General features: G+C 43.9%; 1 protein-coding gene across 2 annotated transcripts in view; it reads left to right on the top strand.

Moving 5' to 3' along the window:
* NAA25 (N-alpha-acetyltransferase 25, NatB auxiliary subunit) overlaps positions 1-19373 on the top strand; it is a 143315-nt gene that overhangs the window by 48443 nt on the left and 75499 nt on the right. Inside the window, exon 1 of one of the 2 annotated variants that reach the window (XM_075834972.1) lies at positions 7376-7475. The exons of the other annotated variant lie outside the window; for it this stretch is intronic. Within the exon in view, the coding sequence (XP_075691087.1) occupies positions 7418-7475 (58 nt within the window). The 5' untranslated portion in view covers positions 7376-7417. Of the gene's footprint in view, positions 1-7375; positions 7476-19373 lie in introns of those variants that run through there. 2 annotated transcript variants of the gene reach the window in all.

Here is a 19373-nt window from a genome sequence, read left to right as displayed (position 1 = left end):
TAGAGACATTCCTCCCGGAAAAACTTTTGTTCGTCTTGCAGATAGGAAGAGAATTCTCTGCTGTTTGGGCACGCTGCAGGGCTCAGAAGGGAGAGACGCCATTTTGCTTTTGGAGCACAGATTTTGCTTGGCAGTTGTTCTGTTTGGGGTTTTGCTGGTATTTCAATTTATAATGGGGGGCATATGTAATCTGTGCGGAGAACATCAGGGCATAATAAGAGGGTACAATAATGGGTTAAATAAATAATATTTCACAGATGTGTGGCCGGTGTCGCACTGATAAATGGCGCCCGATCTTATCCGCTTTTGGAACACTCTGCACATTTTGCATCGCCATATTCTGAAAGCCAGAACTTTTTTATTTTTTCACCACCGGAGCCGTGTGAGGGCTTATTTGTTGCGGGATAATCTATAGTTTTCATTGGTACCATTTTGGGGTACATGCGATTTTTGGATCACTTTTTTTTCAAGTTTTTTTGCAAGCCGGGTGACCAAAAACCAGGAATTCTGACGTTTTTTAGGTTTTTTTTGCGGCGTTCACCATACGCTATAAATTACATTTTTACTTTATTCTGCAAGTTGGTACGATTACGGCGATACCATATGTATATAGTTTTTTTTTCCTTTTTTTAGTGTTTTCACAATAAAATCACTTATTTATAAAAAAAATAATTTTCTGTGTCACCATATTCTGAGAGCCATAATTTTTTGATTTTTTTAGTAAAAAAAAAGCTGTGTAAGGGCTTGTTTTTTGCGGGACGGATTGAAGTTTTTATTGGTACTATATTTGGGTACATGCGACTTTTTGATCACTTTTTATTCTCGTTTTTGGGAGGGGTGGTGACCATAAAAATTGCGATTCTGTCGTAGTTTCTTATTGATTTTTTTTGGGGTGTTCATCGTGCGGGAAAAATAACATTATAGTTTTATAGTTGGGATCGTTACGAACGTGGTGATACCAAATATGTGTACTTTTTTTAACGTGTTCATTTTTTTTCTATAATAAAAGTCTTCTAGGAAAAAAAAGCATTTTGTGTTTATAGAACTTATAACTCATTTTTACACTTTTTTTTAAAAAACATTTATTACTTTATTTTTACTTTTTTTACTTGTCCCACTACTTTGAGACTTGCAGCTTTGATCGCTGCTAGAGTACATTACACTACACACGTAGTGTAATGTACTCTAACTGTCATTGTGACGTAACTGTCACACTGAAAGGAAGCTGAGGAGGACCAGCCGGAGGCTGCTCCTCCGAGGCTTCCGTACATGGCAACCCGGAGGCTATTGTCTAGCCTCTGATTGCCACAACAAGCATCGGCAGCCCCCACAATCACGTCATGGGGGCTGCCGATGTGCTTCAAACCACTTAAATGCGGCGACGGCAATCCGTCGCCGCACTTAAGGGGTTAATTGCCGAAAGCAGCGGCGATGGTCCACTGACCAGCAAGACTGATGTGACAGCTGTCTAGGACAGCTGTCAGCGCGGGCTTGTCACTCTGTGTTTACACAGAGTGACAGTTTGAAATACTGACGAAAATGAACATCATGATGCGCGATCTAGCAGCCGACCATGACGTTCATTTTCGTCATCAGTCGGGAAAGGGTTAATAAGATTTTTTTTAAAAAGTAGCAAAAAATAAATACATTTAAAAAAGTCCAAAAAAAAAAGTCATTATTTTGCATAAAATATATTTTATTTCCCCTACACTAAATAAAAACAAAAAACGACACATATTGGGTATCTAAACGACCGTAATAACCTGAAGAATCAATCTAATGGGTTATTTAGTGTGAAACGTAAACGCGATAAAAAATAAACAAGAAAAATGATGCAGAGATTAGCTTTTTCTTATATTCACGCCGTAAAAATAATTTTTTTCTACCTCCAAACTATGAGAAAAAATAATACAATTTCTCCCGAAACAAGGACTCATACGGCCACGTCAATGAAAAAATAAAAAAGTTAAAAACTGATAAATGTAGTATTTTTAGGCCCGGTCATTAAGGGGTTAAAAGGTTGGTCATGGATAAACTTCTGGCTTTGTCTCAAAAAGGTGCATCAAAATCTGCACTAAAATCTGCAAAAAATCTCGATGTGTGAACATAGCCTTAGACTACATGGACACGTTGCGGAATTCGATGCGGAAATCTGCATCAAACTGCAAATAAATGCAGGTACTAATTATATTGCGTTTTTGGTACATTTTTAGGTGCAGTTCTTTACATTTTATGCAGAAGCAGGTGCAGATTTTATTCTGCGAATTTTGTTGCATTTTTTTGTATAAACTTGTCAGATACAATTCTGAGACAGAAAAGCAAGATAAATTGACATGCTGCAGATTTTAAAATATGCACCACAGGTCAATTTACGTGTGGAAAAACTCTGCATCGTGTAGATGAGATAACGTGAAATCTCATTTACTTTGCTGGTCCTGCATTACAGTGCGGATTTGCCGACTAAAAGCCGTGCGGAAAATCTGCACGTAATTTTACAGACTGGGCTCCTATACTTTATAATCGTAAAAACAGCCGGCTGTCCATGGCCGTCCGCTCCCGTAATTACAGGTCGTAATTACGGGCACGGTCGTGTCCATGAAGCCTAAAGTCATAGAATCCAAAAAGATATAGAAATCCAGCACTTGTAATAAAATGACATGTGTAACATGTTTCCTCCAGGGATTTATTCTGATTGTTGTATCTGGAGTTGGGGAGGATTTTTTCCCCTGAAGCAATAGGAATCCACCTCATGGGGGTTTTTGCCTCCTTCTGGATCAACACTGTAGGATTATAGATTGAATGTGATTGACCTGTATCTTTCTTTAACCATATCAATTATGTAACTATGTACATCTGATTCTGAGAGGGAATATAGCTGTAATGACGGGGTAGGGAGACAGACAGGTGAGCCCTAATCTACCCGCCACTCAGTCCCTGCCTACTTGCACGGCCCGTCCTAGGCGACGGCGTACAACTGGGCGACGGTCCCTACGCTCAATATGTGCACGACAGACAAGGGTACACAAAAGCTAAGGGAAATGGGGCAGTTGCCCACGGCAAGACCGTGAGCAACAAGAGTAGTGAATGAGCCGAGTCAAACCAGGAGTGTACGAGGTACCAAACGCAGAGCAGGAGCGTAGTCAGTAAAGCAAGGCTTAAAATGAAGCAAAGTCAATAATGATAGCAGGAGCAGCAAAGCCAGGAAACAGGAAAGAACCACAGGCAGAGACAAGCAGGAAATGAAGGTATAAATAGACCGAGGGCGGGAGCTAGAACCGTCTGGCTAGGCTGTGATAGGTTCTCCCACTCCTGAGCCTACCAGCCTGAGTGGTAGCAGATTGAGTCACTCTATCAGACTTAGGAGCAGGTGCAGACTGATTAACCACGGGCGTCGACACAGAAGCTGTGTCTGGCAGATCCTTTACAGTACCCCCCCTTTTATGTGGGGCCACTGGACCCTTTCTAGGTGGACCTGGCTTATTGGGGAACCGAAGATGGAACCTCCTGAGCAATACCCCAGCGTGAACATCCCGGGCGGGTACCCAAGTCCTCTCCTCAGGCCCGTATCCTCTCCAATGGACCAGGTACTGGAGGGAGCCTTGGACCATCCTGCTGTCCACAATCTTGGCCACCTCGAATTCTACCCCTTGAGAACAGGGACCGGAGGTTTCCTCGAGGTAGCCAAGGACGGGGAGCAGCGTTTCAGGATGGAGGCATGAAACACGTTGTGTATTCGAAAAGACGGGGGTGCCTCCAGCTGGAAGAAGACACTGTTAAGGACCTCAATGACCTTGTACGGCCCTATATACTGGGTAGCAAATTTTTTTGACGGGACTTTAAGGCGCAAATTTTTGGAAGACAGCCACACCAGATCCCCGACCACAAACAAGGGGTTAGCAGAACGTCTTCTATCTGCCTGAGTCTTTTGTATGCTCTGTATTCTTCTGAACCTGGGCCCAGACTGTGCACAGTTCCCGATGAACGACATCTACCTCGGGATTGTTGGAACCACCAGGTGAAACGGAGGAGAACCATGGATTAAACCCAAAATTACAGAAAAAGGGGGAGACCCCTGACGAGTTACTGACCAGGTTATTAAGGGAAAATTCGGCGAGGGAAATTAAGGAGACCCAATCATATTGGCAGTCAGAGATAAAACACCTTAAATATTGTTCTAGAGACTGATTAGTCCTCTCGGTTTGGCCATTAGTTCCAGGATGGAAGGCCGAGGAGAAGGACAGATCAATCTCCAACTTTTTACAGAAAGCTCTCCAAAACAATGAAACAAATTGTACCCCTCTGTCAGAAACTATATTGACAGGAACCCAATGGAGACGCAGGATGTGTTTGACAAACAAGGTAGCTAACGTCTTAGCATTGGGTAGTTTCTTGAGGGGAACAAAGTGGCACATCTTAGTGAAGCGGTCTACTACAACCCACACCACCGACTTGCCTTGAGATGGAGGCAGATCGGTGATGAAATCCATGGAGATATGGGTCCAAGGTCTCTGGGGAATGGGCAAAGAACATAGTAAGCCCGCTGGTCGGGACCTGGGAGTCTTGGACCTAGCACAAATTTCACAAGCGGCGACTTAGGCCTTAACGTCTTTAGGCAACCCAGGCCACCAATAGTTTCTGGTAATGAGGTGCTTGGTACCCAGGATGCCTGGATGGCCAGATAGTCATGATTTTCCCTGAGTACCCTTAGCCGGAATTGCAGGGGAACAAACAGCTTGTTCTCAGGAAGGTTCCCGGGAGCTGAACCTTGATCAGCCGCAATTTCCGAGACGAAGTCAGAATCAACAGAGGAAATGATTATACCTGGGGGCAAATCACAAGCAGGCTCTTCCTCGGAAGGAGGGCTGGCCATGAAGCTACGCGACAGTGCATCAGCTTTAATATTTTTAGACCGAGCCCTATAGGTGACACAAAGTTGAATCTAGTTAAAAACCACGCCCATCGAGCATGTCTCAGGTTTAGCCTCCGGGCAGATTCTAGGAAAACCAGATTCTTGTGGTCGGTAAGGACCGTTACCTGGTGCCTAGCCCCCTCCAGGAAGTGGCGCAACTCTTCAAATGCCCATTTAATGGCTAAGAGTTCGCGGTTGCCAATGTCATAGTTACTCTCAGTGGGCGAGAACTTCCTGGAGAAGTAGGCACAGGGACGGAGATGGGTGAGGGACCTGGTACCCTGGGACAAGACAGCACCCACTCCCACCTCGGAGGCGTCAACCTCCACGATGAGTGCCTCCATTTGGTTAGGCTGAATCAGTACTGGGGCAGAGATAAAGCACTTCTTAAGGATCTCAAAAGCCTGGACCGCCTCCGGAGGCCAGTGGAGGAGATCAACACCCTTGCGAGTAAGATCCGTAAGAGGTTTAGCGATGATCGAGAAGTTAGCAATAAATCTCCTGTAATAATTAGCAAACCCCAGGAAGCACTGTAACCCCTTCAGGGAGGCAGGTTGGACCCATTCAGCCACAGCCTGAACCTTGGCAGGGTCCATGCGGAATTCATGAGGAGTGAGGATTTGACCCAAAAATGGTATCTCCTGCACCCCAAACACACATTTTTCGGTTTTAGCAAAGAGTTTGTTTTCCCGAAGGGCCTGGAGCACCTTCCTGACATGCTCAATGTGGGGAAGGTGCAGGCCTTGGAAAACACAAGTATGTCATCAAGGTACACTACAAGAAATACCCCCAGGTAGTCTCTTAAAATCTCATTTATGAAATTCTGGAAGACCGCGGGAGCATTACACAACCCAAAGGGCATGACGAGGTATTCGAAATGACCTTCGGGCGTGTTAAACGCAGTCTTCCACTCATCCCCCTCTCTGATGCGGATAAAGTTATAAGCCCCCCGAAGATCAAACTTAGAGAACCATTGGGCCCCCTGAACCTGATTGAAGAGATCAGGAATCAAAGGAAGGGGATACTGGTTCCTTACAGTGACCTTATTCAAGTTTCGCTAATCGATGCACGGCCTAAGACCACCATCCTTCTTCCCTACGAAGAAGAAGCCAGCACCTACCGGAGAAGTAGAGGGGCGAATGTAACCCTTGGTCAGGCATTCCTGGATATACTCTCTCATGGCTTCACGTTCGGGACAAGAGAGATTAAATATCCTACCCTTAGGGAGTTTAGCTCCTGGTACCAAATCGATTGCGCAATCATATTCTCTATGAGGTAACACTTCGGAGGCGGGACATTTACAGACCGCCCAGGGCGGCGGGAGAGCGGTGAGATACCGGGATTTTCCCGCCGGATCCGGGACGATTGGAAGGTATGGCTGTGTGTGGCGCTATGTACAGGGGGGCTGTATCTGGAGCAATCTACAGGGGGGCTCTGGTGGATGATTTTTTCATTGACCGGTAGCAGAGTTACACAACTGGAACAAAAAAATCCCCATCATGTAACTCTGCTACCTGTCAATTGAAAAGTCATCCACCACATGGTCTCCCTCTTGACTTTCATTGTTCTCAGCCTTTTGGTTTGTCCTGCAGCTGCCGCCATGATGAGCAAATGTTATACACAAGATAGGAAAAGTAACACAAAGACGACATAACCGGATCCATAATATCTGTGATATCCAGACAGTCTAGAGATCCGCAGTGAGAATGTGCGTGTGTTATTTGCAGAAGGATCTGGCAGTGATTTGATGTGTTTATGCGGGATATTGGGCGTGGTTAGGGGCGTGGCTTAAAATATCCCTCTTTTCAGAATTCAAAAGTTGGGAGGTATGCATAAATATATATCCCTATGTGCACAACATGGCAGCCCTTTGGGGATTTTGTGCTTGTACAGGGCCGTTCTACAACTCCATGCAGGATCCTGTACTAGAAGATCGGGAAAGCCTTCAATAAAGGACGTCCTGATCTTCTAAAAATGTATATGATCCTGTCTTTGGCCATGTGCATGAGCGCTCATCAGCAGGTATCCCACCGAGTCTCAGATATAACCTAGGGGCTGCCCCTCTCTATAACATGCACTTGTATAAACACAATGGAGATGTATCAAAACATGGCAACCAATCAGATTCCACCTCTTATTTTTCAGAAGCCCTTTGAAAAATGAAAGTAGCAGCCTAATAGGTTGCTGTAGACAACACTCCACTTTTCCTTTGCACCAATTTTGATATATCTCTCCCAATGACTGTAATAATAACTGAGCACTTAATAAAATTAAGTATTATTTGTGAACTAAAATATTACTCAAAAAGATGGTAACAGTTTCAGAACTCTTGTTTCCTGAGTCCCTGCAGCCCTCTATATGGAATTAGCACACTAAAAGAAATTACTACCAAAGGAGGCAGTAATCCGAGCTGAAACGACAAGGAGCCATCACACAGCTGCGCTGTCCCTTTAACGCCGCCGTACGCTTCCTGGCCCGCATGCGCACTCGGGTTCTGCGCTTGTCATCATGGCGGCGCGGGGCCATGTGCAGGACCCTAACGACAGGAGGTTGAGACCGATTTACGGTTAGTGTCTGGGGTCTGCGAGGCTGGGGATGGTGGGCGCTAACACTTCAGGGAACTTAAAAATACGTCGGCCGGAAGCGAAGGAAAGCACGGGGCTAGTGTTAGAGCTAGGCCTGGCACCGGGCATTCGGGATCTCCTCGGATGAATGGCTGCTGGGATGGGGCAAGTGAACAGCGCTCCGGTCGCTGCTGCACATGGGAATTGACGCTGCAGGCAGGGATTAGCGGGGTGAAATAGTCACGTGTGAGCGATCTGTACGTCCTTTGTACATTATCGTCTCAGCTATATACGGTATCTGCTTTTCTATATAGCAGCATACTTGTATCTCATTTGTAGATTGTATGTCTATCACGTGATATGCGCCATATTCAGGACAGACTTGCGCTGCTTTGTGACATGTATGACAGATTTGCAGTAAGGTGCAGTGTAGGGGTGTGGTAAAACATGAGGTAATGGTTGCGCCAAATTGTTGTTTTTCACATATATGACAACCATAAGGTGGCGTAAGCATAGGTAGCATGCCGTTTTTACGCCCTGTTATACAGCCTGCGGCATGCTGTGCCAGTGCCTTTTCTATGTGTATCTATACGTTTTGTGAGTCTGTCGTATGTCTGGTGCTTGGCTTGTAATCGCACAGGCGGCATATGTGAGCCACCATTTTTACAGTAAAACGCAGAGACGTTTCTATTAATGTCCCCCTTGATTTTTGTGCCACCGGTTGTCCGGTCAAGTCTCCTTTTGGTGGATACAATAGCGCAGTCTGCCATGCTATTTTACAGAGGAAGAGGAAAACGGAGGCCTGATGGTTGTCGTTAGTCCACGTTCGCGCCAATGATTGTGGCATAGCTTGATCTATTATGGACTTCATAGTTTTGGGTCGGCCGTGGTAAGCAGCATAACGAAGTGTGGCCTGCGACTACCTGCTGTGCTGTTGCGCCAGACGCCACATCGTTTTTCTGCAATTAAAAACGGGAAACCAGGGTTGTGAAACTGTATGCATGTCTATAGAACGAAGCTGACGTCCAGAGTTGCCAACCAGTCCTGCAATGTCTTTGTGACTAATTTTCCAGTTAGTCTAGTAAGACGGAAGATTAGTGCCTCTCCGGCTATAAATGACTTTTTATATTTGTACGTAGTATTTTTATTTTGCTACACTTTATATTATACACCTATACAGGGTAGGCTGTATCGAAGTTTAAACCAAGTTAGGCTATGTTCACATTCGGTTTATTTTGTACGCATATGTCTGGAAAAAGCTTCCGACATATACGTTAGACGTAGGCTTCCTGTGGTATCTGTCACCATAGACTTTAATGGTATCCGAGTTCATGACGCATACCTTTTTAAATGGATATTGTTAAAGTCTATAGGTGACAGATGCCACTATAATGGTATCCGTCTAACGTATATGTCATAAAGTCTATTGGAAAACCAATCGCGTCTCCATTAAACGGAATCCTTTGACGTATGATATACAGTGGCATGTGCTGTCCATAGGCTCCCATGTAGAAAATAAAAAACAATTGCGCGGTGTGCTTTTTTTTTTTTTTTGCAGGTTTCAGCGAGATGACATAGTGTAGTTTACTGTTGTGGAGGTCAGAAGGACAGTCTTTTGGCCTCTGTCGGGCCAATGGAGCCCTATGGACCCCTATGGATATGTTTAGTGTGTATGGAGCGCTCTAGACGTACAAGCTTAATGGACATAAGCATGATGTGAACAGGGTCTTAAAGAGGCTCTGTCACCAGATTTTCAAACCCCTATCTCGTATTGCAGCAGATCGGCGCTGCAATGTAGATAACAGTAACGTGTTTTTTTTTTTCAAAAACGAGCATTTCTGGCCAAGTTATGACCATTTTTATATTTATGCAAATGAGCCTTATGTACAACTGGGCGTGTATTATGTGCGTACATCTGGGCGTTTTTACTTGTTTTACTAGCTGGGCGTTGTGAATAGATGTGTATGATGCTGACGAATCAGCATCATCCACTTCTCTTCACAACGCCCAGCTTCTGGCAGTGCACAGACACAGCGTGTCCTCGCTCATCCGACGCGATGAAGTTCCTGTGGGAGGAAGTGAGTGACGTCACAGCGTGATCTCGCGAGGACACGCTGTGTGTCTGTGCACTGCCAGAAGCTGGGTGGTAACGAAGAGAAGTGGATGATGCTGATTCGTCAGCATCATACACTTCTATTCACAACGCCCAGCTAGTAAAACAGGTAAACGCGCCCAGATGTACGCACATAATACACGCCCAGTTGTACTTTTACTTTTCAACACGCCCAGTTGTACATAAGAAAGGCTCATTTGCATAAATATAAAAATGGTCATAACTTGGCCAAAAATGCTCGTTTTTGAAAAAAACAAAACGTTACTCTTATCTACATTGCAGCGCCGATCTGCTGTAATAGGACAGAGCCTCTTTAAATTCCCCTTTACATATGACTAGAAGAATTTTAGCGTCCACCATAAGGGAGGGACACTGGTTAATTTTCAGTCCCCATAATGAATAGCAGTCTTGTATGCAGCCCTTATGGATGTCTATGGGGCTGAAGACTGATTCGGCTACTGAAATTCTTCTTTTTCTTTGTGAAGGGGAATTGGTCTCTGGAGCACTGTATAAGGGCTTGTCCACACGTAGCGGAATTCCTGCGTTTTTTCCGTCCGGAATTGCAGACAGAAAAAATACATCATAATACAGTAGCAGCAAAGTGGATGAGATTGAACAAATCTCATCCACACGCTGCGTAAATACTGAGCGGAGAAAAACTCTCAAATGGACCTGTGGTGTGGAATTTTATTCTGCAACGTGTCCATTGTATTTGCGTAATCGCTTCATATTTGCTGTGGGTTTTCCCCATTGAATTCAATCGGGAAGTAAAACCCGCGACAAAGAGCAGTTGTGGTGGTTTTTGTGGCAGGTTCGCAGCGATTCTGCCAGCCAAAATTACAACTCCTGAAGAAAAAAAACTATACTTACCCAGAAGCCTTTCTTCCTCCTGGGATGACTTTTCATCCCATGTGACCGCTGCAGCCAATCACAGGCTATAGCAGCGGTCATATGGGATGAAACGTCATCCCAAGAGGCTGGCCTGGATGACGTCACAGGGTCGCCCTCCTGGGATGACGCTTCATCCCATGTGATCGGCGCTGCAGCGGTTATATGGGATGAAACGTTATCCCAGGAGGCCGGCCTGCTGGAGTTTTTGTATCAGACATTCCGGGCGAAAAACTGCTCCACAGTTTGGTGCGGTTTTTTTTGCCCGGAATTCCCTGCGGCGCACAGGGTGGATAAGCTGCGTGCTTTTACGCAGCGTATCCGCCCCGTGTGAACCTGGCCTATTCATACTTACAGGTTTTCATTGTTTTGTTGGGGGTTTTTTATGCCGGTTTTGAAGCTATACCGATTTACGTCTATGATGTACTGACTGTAGTCCTGAGCCAGCAAGCTAGTTATAAGTGGGTGTCATTGCTGTATGTTGGGGTATTTGCTAGCTGTTTCTTGCATGTTCTATATTGAGACCAACAAGGCTCATTCTCTCTAGAAAAACAGGTGTTGCTGTCCGGTCACATACAGCAAGTGTTCAATACATAGTAGTTGCTGAGCAAACAGGTGGCCATATTGAAGGTCTTCCATTTGTTTAACCTAAATGCTGTATCTTACAATGATCACTGTATGTCTTTACATTCCTTGAAACGGATGAACATAAGACAACCAAAATTAATTCACACACCAGACCAGAAAGAAAATTATATATTTACTGCTAGCAGTGCCGTCGCAGACAATGCCCTGACGCTTACCAGGTCCTTGTGTGCCTACACCTGACGGCAGGTCTACAGGGTCCAGACAGCTGGCGTTCCCAGTCCGAGTTTAGTCCGCCAGTTGAGGTTTGCTTCTGTGTGCCCATGCACAGTGTCTGTGCACATGGCTTTGCCGTTGTAAAGATAGATAGCTAATCAAAAAGATTCATTAGCACACCATCTATTAAAGTGGCTTTTATTACCTATCCATAGAACTGGTGATAAATGACTGATCGGTGGGGGTCCAGCTGCTGGGACCCACACCGATCCCAAGTACAGGTGTCCCGAAAATGCCCTATGTGAATGTAGCGGGACTTCGCATGCTCAGCCACAGCATAATTCACATTCCATTGGACTACCGGAGATAACAGAGCATCTGCAACTATTTAAAATATAGACCTGTAATACAGACAGGCCTTGTTTAGGCTCTGTTCACACATGTGTTGTATGACAGATACCACCTGTGCCTGACTAACCCCATTGATGGAAATAATAGCGTCGTATGCTAACAATAGATGGATCTCTGTGCTAGTGAGAACTGAACCTTAGACGAGCAGTTCTGCTGCCTTGTCCACCTTCATGCAGTCTTGAGATAACTAGCCCCAGCTCTAGATGCGCCTGTTGTTGAATGTAAAGGGACATATTAGGATAGCGAATAACCGTCCATGTCTACTCAAGTAACTGATTTTTGCGGTTTACGTGAGTAATTTTTCTACTGCTTTATACACTTTCAAAATTGCTGGCAGTGCAACCAGTCATGTAAATGAACCCTAGGCCTAGTCTTATTGCACAACCCAAGGCTCAGGTTTATTTAGGCCGGTAGTAGATAGTGTCGTCCCGTCCCGTCCCGTCCCCCCCCCACCGTTTCAACATTATTATATATTGCAGTTCCTTGTCGTTTTCTAGATCTAATAGCATCCTTGAAGCGTATGCATTGTCACATAAGAGCTTCTCCAGTCGTGAAACACTGTGCAACAAGCATCAGACTCCGCTAGTGAGAATTTTGCGTCAACATTTTTTTTATGATCTGCGGTTTCCTTGAAGATCTTCTTTTATATTTGTTGTACAGATTTGGTTTATGGAGAAACAAGCAACCTGCACCTACATGACTTTCTCCAGAAAGGGTCAGTATTTGAGCGTATTGAGCAGTAAAGGAAAGCCATGGGGAAGCAGCGCTCGTACGAGGGCCATGGCCCCTTCTTCAAAAAACGCCTGGTCTATGGCGGTTCCGAGAGTCTGGTCCCCACTGATCAGATATTGATGGCCTATCCTGAGGATAGGCCATCAATTTTCTCTGGAAAACCCCTTCAATAACTTTGCTGCAGCTTACTCCAGCTTGTTTAGAAATGGATCGTAAAGTTAGGGGAAATATGCATGAGAAATTCTACTTCTCTTTTTTGAATCTACTCCTTGTTGTTGGTAGGAAAACTTCACCAAAACGGCACTGTGTGATTATACCCTAAGGCCCTGTTCCTAAAGGGAAGGTGTCATGATTTTTTTTCACATTTTTTTTTTCTTATATTGCTTTAAATAAAATATAAACAAAAATTTTATTTCTTAGTGTTGTGACTTAAACTTTTTACTGTGTTCTTACTTTTACTGCTCTATGGGGGCTGCCATTTTTTTTTTCATCTCTGTGTCGATTTAACGACACATACCGAGATGGAATACGACACATACAACCCCATAGAGAATGCGAACGGGAGCCGTTCCATTCTAAGAAGCATACGCAGTCTGTGTGGGAATGGCGCATGCGCCGCTGCCACACAGACCAAAACAAAGCTCGTTCGTAGAGTGAAATCCGGCGCCATTTTCATGTGGACCGGAAGCCTCTGCCGGACAGTAAGATGGCGACTTCCGGCCGTGGCTTCCGGCCATATGTTCAACGAAGCGAAGGCGCAAGGTGCGGAGGGAGCAGGTAATTTATGTTCGTGTATGTGATGTGCGTGTATGTTCGTGTGACACTCTCTGCTGAGCCCTGTATCTAATCCTCCTACACTGTGCAGTCGCTGAGAAAATGGCGGCACACAGTGTAGGAGGTTTGAAGACATTCAAACCCTTCCTTCTCCTGGCACTAGCCAGAAGAAGGGAGGGGGATTGTGTGAGGACACTAGACATTTGTGTGAGGACAAATTTGCAGCATAAATCAATGAGGTTGCTTTACCACAGTGACCATGCTGCAATTTTGGGAACTGCTCCCTCTTGTGGCCAGCACATGGAAATGTTATAAATTAGAATCTAATTTATAATATTTCCTGACTTGTGAAAAAATTAAAACCATGTGTAATCACTCAAATACTAATTGTTTAACTGAAAAAAAAATAAAAAAATTCTACCGCCACATTCCCTTTAAGGTCCCGGCAAACATGCTTGACGTTTCCATAGGGCTCCATTATCGCCATGGAGGCCAAAAGCATGTCCCAGTAGCTGGTATACAGCGAGTTCGGCTATTTCCGTACCCCCAGCCACCTCGTCAGACAGTGGATATGCCATAAATGACCTAGATGAGAGGACCCTATTAAATTGATTCTATAATAGTTTATGGGTGACAGATGCCTTTGTTAGGAAACTGTCACCCATAGCTTATTATAGCATCCATTTATCATATGTGTCGTGAAAAGCTATTGAAGACTGCTAGACATCCGTCACAGCAGCAATTTTATGTCCGGAGCTTTTTCCGGCGTATATGTTAAAAGTTATCGAAAACTTAATGTGAGCAGGGCCTTACTTTAATGTTAAATACAAAGCTGCTAATAAACAGAACTGTTGCTCTGAAGGTTTTTTTTTTTGTAATTTTGTGCATTGCCCACACTTCTCCAGGATCCTTTACCTCCGTCTCTGTTTCCATTAGTTGTTCATACCCCAGAGATGCCCGTGTGCAGTTCTTGGGTAATAGATGGATAAGAGCCAGCTATGTAGGATTGTAATTTTCAATGAAGGATGATCTGGGCAGACAGTGATAAATATCTGATGGGTCGCTACTTCTTTATTCCTCTGAAAGAATTTTACATTTGTTGAAACATTTATTTTGATCTATTTAAGACTTCTTTCCCAAAATAAGGATATAGATAAAGATAATGAACTTTTAATTGTAGAGCTACGTCTGACGTGCATGTTTTGACATGGAAAAAAGTGTCAAAATGTGGACCACAACGTATATATTGAATTCTATGGTCAGGACGGATGCCCTGATGGTGTAGTTTGTGCTTACGGTCTATCCCCTTTTTTTTATTTTTTAAATGTCCTGAAAAGTATAGTATACTACGCTTCTCAGTACTTTTCCAAAACGTATACCACACGGATACGTTTTTATTTGTATTGAAGTCAATGGCGATGTATGCAATATTAAACCCTACATTTTCATACGTAAAACTTATACGTTTTTGTCACCATATATGGGAAATCTTGACTTTACAAAGTTTGATTTATCTCAAGAACAAAAAAAGTATACATTTTTAAAAGTAAGAACCGACACAAGCGTATACGACGTATACTACAAAAAAAACCTAAGCGTATGTTACAAATCATACGTTTTTGTAACTTTAAAAACGTATACGTCGTCTACCACAAACATGTGCACAAAATGAGATGTGAGCTTAGCCTTAGGGCTCATTCAGACGAGCGTAAAAGTGTCCGTATGCTGTGCGTGAAAATCACGCACAGCATACTGACCCATTGATTTTAATGGTGCCATTCACACATGCAGGAGTTTTCACGCAGAATGTGTCTGTTCCGTGAAACTCACTGCATGTCCTATATTGTTGCGTTTTTTTACGCGCCCATTGAAGCCCATGGGTGAGTGAATTTCACGCACAGCTCACGGATGCACATCTGTGGGATTTGCGCATCTGTTCCATTGAAAAAAAAGATGTGCTTTGCGTGAAAAACACATGCCACTCACAAAGCACAGCTGCAATAACGCAACGCACACGGACCAGATTTACGCGAGTATTTTACTTGCGTAAATCTATCACGCTCATGTGAATGTAGCCTTAGACGAAAGCTGATCGAAATGGCCAATTTCGACTATCGTAGTAAATGAAAGTAAATCTGCCAGACCGCGAATGGCCCCAAAAATAGAAGCTATAGTAAATCCGGCAGACCGCAAATGGCCCCTTTCAGTAAGCCTGGCCATTATTTTATTATTTTTTTTTTAGAAATGTGGCCGCCTGTGTGGTGTAAAATGCCAAATGTTTGCCATGTGCCATAATTTGTGACTTTAACGCCAATAAACAGTCGTAAAGCTATTCTTAAATTTCCCCCTTAGAAAATGTTTAGGGCAGTCAGGATTCTAATTGATTTTCCAAGTGACATTCCCAGCCTTGCTATTTTAATACAGATGTTGTTCAAACATACGTGAACGATTTAGGCCTTTCTTAGGTTATGTCTGCACCCCTAAGGGTATGTTCACACGCTTACTAAAAAAGTCTGAAATTACGGAGCTGTTTTCAAGGGAAAACAGCTCATGATTTTCAGCCGTTTTTCTAGCAACTCGCGTTTTTTTCATCCGTTTTTGGAGCTGTTCTATAGAGTCAATTAAAAACGGCTCCGAAAACGGTTCAAGACGTGACATGCACTTCTTTTTCGCGGCCGTTTTTTTATGTGGCCGTTTTTTCAAAACGCCTGCATAGATAAACGGCCCGTCGGAACAGAACAAATATCTGCCTATTGATTTCAATGGGAAAAATGGCGGAGGCGTACTGCATCCGATTTTTCGTCCGTTTGCAGCCCGAAAATAGGCCGTGTGAATATACCCTTAGGGCTCGTCCACACGTTGTGGAATTGCTATGTTTTTTTTCCATCCGGAATTGTGAACGGAAAATACGCAGCAGAATACAGTAGCAGCAAAGTGTGTGAGATTTAACAAATCTCATCCACACGCTGTTTAAAAATTCTGACCAGAAATTGACCTGTGGTGCGTATTTTTCGGACCGCAGCAATTCCTGCTGCGGAAAGTGTACTGACTTGCTGTGTTTTTCAGAGAAGATGTAACCATCTCCTAGCATTGAGAAGAATGCAGCAAAATATGCACCATTTTCTGCAGTGAAAGCTGCAGGAAATGGTGCATTTTTTTCTGCAGCGGAATGTCTGCTACTTTTAATGGAATTGCTGCAGAAATTGTTTGCTGCAATTCCGTTGTGTGTGGACAAGCCCTTAGTACTAAACATTACTGTACATGTGACATAAGTTTTTGTTTTTTTGTTTTTTTTTTTGTAAGTCCTTAGAAAAGGGTTGATTTTATCATGGGGGACAGTAGCACATGTCTGCTGCACGTTGCAGTCTTAGGCTCTGTTCACAATTCAGTTGGGCACGTTTGACGTACACACTGATGTGCCCCATGACTTCCATTTTCCGAATCCAAAGTGTCCTTTTGACATATGTTTAGCTGGTATACATTATGCAGTTGCATACATGTAGCGCGTACATTTGGTGGCACATTTAATCATCAACTAAAAACAAAAAAACGCATCTTAATAATGCACAGTGTGTACCCAGCCTAAGGCTACATTCCCACGAGCGTATCAGATTCACGCGCGTGAATCTGGTCTATGTGTGTTGCGTTATGCATCCGTGTGCTTTGCGAGTAGCATGCGTTTTTCATGCACTCGCAAAGCACATCTATTAATTTATTTTTTTCAATTGAATTGATGCGCAAATCACGCACAGCATACGGATGTGCATCCGTGTGCGGTGCATGGTTTTCATGCACGCATTGACTTCAATGGGTGCGTAGGTGCATGATAACGCACCGATATAGGATATTCAGTGAGTTTCACGCAACGGACACTCGCTGCGTGAAAACTCACGCATGTGTGAACGACCCCATTGAAACCGTGAGCTGCGTGTGATTTCCATGTGCGTGTCGTTATTGACGTTCGTCTGCATGAGCCCTACGGGTAAATTCATGCGTAGCAGAAATAGTGCGTATTTGTGCACTGATAATCTACAGTGGATTGCAGTGTCCGTCTTGTGGAAGACAAACCTCCTCCGCATTCTGCAGGATTTTTCCATGAGGAAATTGACCTGCGGTGCGAATTTTAAAATGAATCAAATCCTAGTGTTGCTGATTTTCTACGGGTTACCTGCAGGTCTGCAGCAGGTCATAGCTGGGGGTCAGTATACAGAGACCGGCAGAGAACCAGGCGATTGTTGCCACGGAAGCGCCAGTGAATTGGTAAGGTGAGTATACTGTTTGTTTTTTTTTTGTCTTATTTTTAACGATCCGCTTTTTTGCGAAAGGTAAATCCGCACCAAAAGCTGCACGATTTGGTGCAAATTTGCTCTCCGATTTGCTGCAGAAATATTTCACGGAAAATCTGTTACTTGTGATCCTACCCTTATCAGTAGATTGTTTCCGACAGGGAGAAAGCCAAGTGCTTTGCCATTTTCTGTAACACAATGCAGAATATGGTACATATTCTATTAAGTATGATTGTTGTAATAATGAAAATAATCCAGAAGTTCTATCAAAACTGGGCATAGTGGCATCTATTGCAGGCTGTTAATAAAGTACAGAGCCTGCTTGGGGAGTTCAGATGGCAGTTTTGCTTTTGCAGACTTACATACGATGCTAAAATATACCCACAATAAAGCAAAGACATATTTCCATGAATGGATGGATTTTTTTTAATTTTTTTAACCCAAAGTATTCTTTATATAAGCCCAGTAACGCAGGTGTCAATGTCTTATCATTTAGCTAATTACCAGATCTTGGAATAATTACTTGTAAGCACATGAAATCGTCACCAGTAGTCTGCTGTCAAGTAGGTCAAAAGAGTGCTCACCGGCAGCTTTGGGTTTTGTAGCAGATTAGTGAGTTGGATTTATTGGATGCATCAACCTGTCAGTTTGTATGATAAGATTTACTATGAGTGTCCTGTGTTCCAGATTTAGCACCTGATGAATGCACTGATGTGCTAAACCAGGGGTCTCAAACTCGGCCGGGTAAGTGGGCCACATAAAGAAAAAATGGGAAGTTGACAGGCCGCATTACTTTCAAATTTGATACAATACAAAATTATTGTTAATCAATTGGTTATTTGAACTACTATAACACTATATTACTATAATAATACTACATTACTATAATAATATTGCTAGGTTTTAAATTTGAGATATTTCTCCACATGCTTATTTCAACAATCCAGTTAAAGTGTCGCTAAATGCAGTCCGGCGGCTTATTTAGCAGCGTTTGGTAGATACATGTCAAGATTGTGCAGCCCCTTTTTAGATAGTGCCGCAGTGCCCTCTGTGGATGCTGCCTCAGTGATGTCAGGGGCTTGCCCAGAGATGGAGTCCCGGGCAGAGCGCCAGTAGGCTCTTCCTGGGACTCCAGCAGTGCTCCTGACATCACTGGGACTCCTCCTCTGGGGAAGACCCTGACCTCATTGTCAATGCATGGACAGCGATGTCAGAGGCTTCCCCAGAGCAGAGCCTAGACTAGCGCTCTGCCCCGGACTCCGGCTCTGGGGAAGCCCCAAACATTGTGTGTCCAAACATGGACACTGATGTCAGGGAATGCCACAGAGTCCCGAAGCAGAGCCGATATGAGCGCTGTGCCCTGGTCTACGCTCTGGAGAAGACCCTGACACACTGTCCATATATGGACAGTGATGTCAGGGAATTCCACAGAGTCCCGGAGCAGAGCCTATACTAGCGCACTGCCCGGGACTCAGGCTCTGGGGAAGCCCCAGACATCGCTGTTCATATGTGGACAGCGATGTCAGGGAATTCCAGAGTCTCAGAGCAGAGCCTATACTAGTGGCTCTGTGTCCCGCGGGCTGCGTGCTTGAGACCTCCGTGCTAAACTCTCACTTAAGTGTCTCGTGCTTTTATTAATCAGCTTATACATCTACGTATGATACCAGTCTTACTTGACACCCATTGACTAATCTGAGAATATAACTATCCAATTGATAACCCTATTAAAATAATATAAATATTATACGGTGCTGTCCTAGATTGCGAATGATATACTCGGCACACATTAGGGTAGAAAAAAATATAAATGTCTTTAATTCGTCTATATAATTTCAGTTTCCCAGGCTATTGCCCTAATCCTGTTTGACAAGATAGTGCATCAATATAAAACGTAA

Source organism: Rhinoderma darwinii, chromosome 1 (genome assembly GCF_050947455.1).
Source record: "Rhinoderma darwinii isolate aRhiDar2 chromosome 1, aRhiDar2.hap1, whole genome shotgun sequence".
NCBI classification, from domain to species: Eukaryota; Metazoa; Chordata; class Amphibia; order Anura; family Rhinodermatidae; genus Rhinoderma; species Rhinoderma darwinii.
This window is presented reverse-complemented; position numbering and strand designations above follow the sequence as displayed.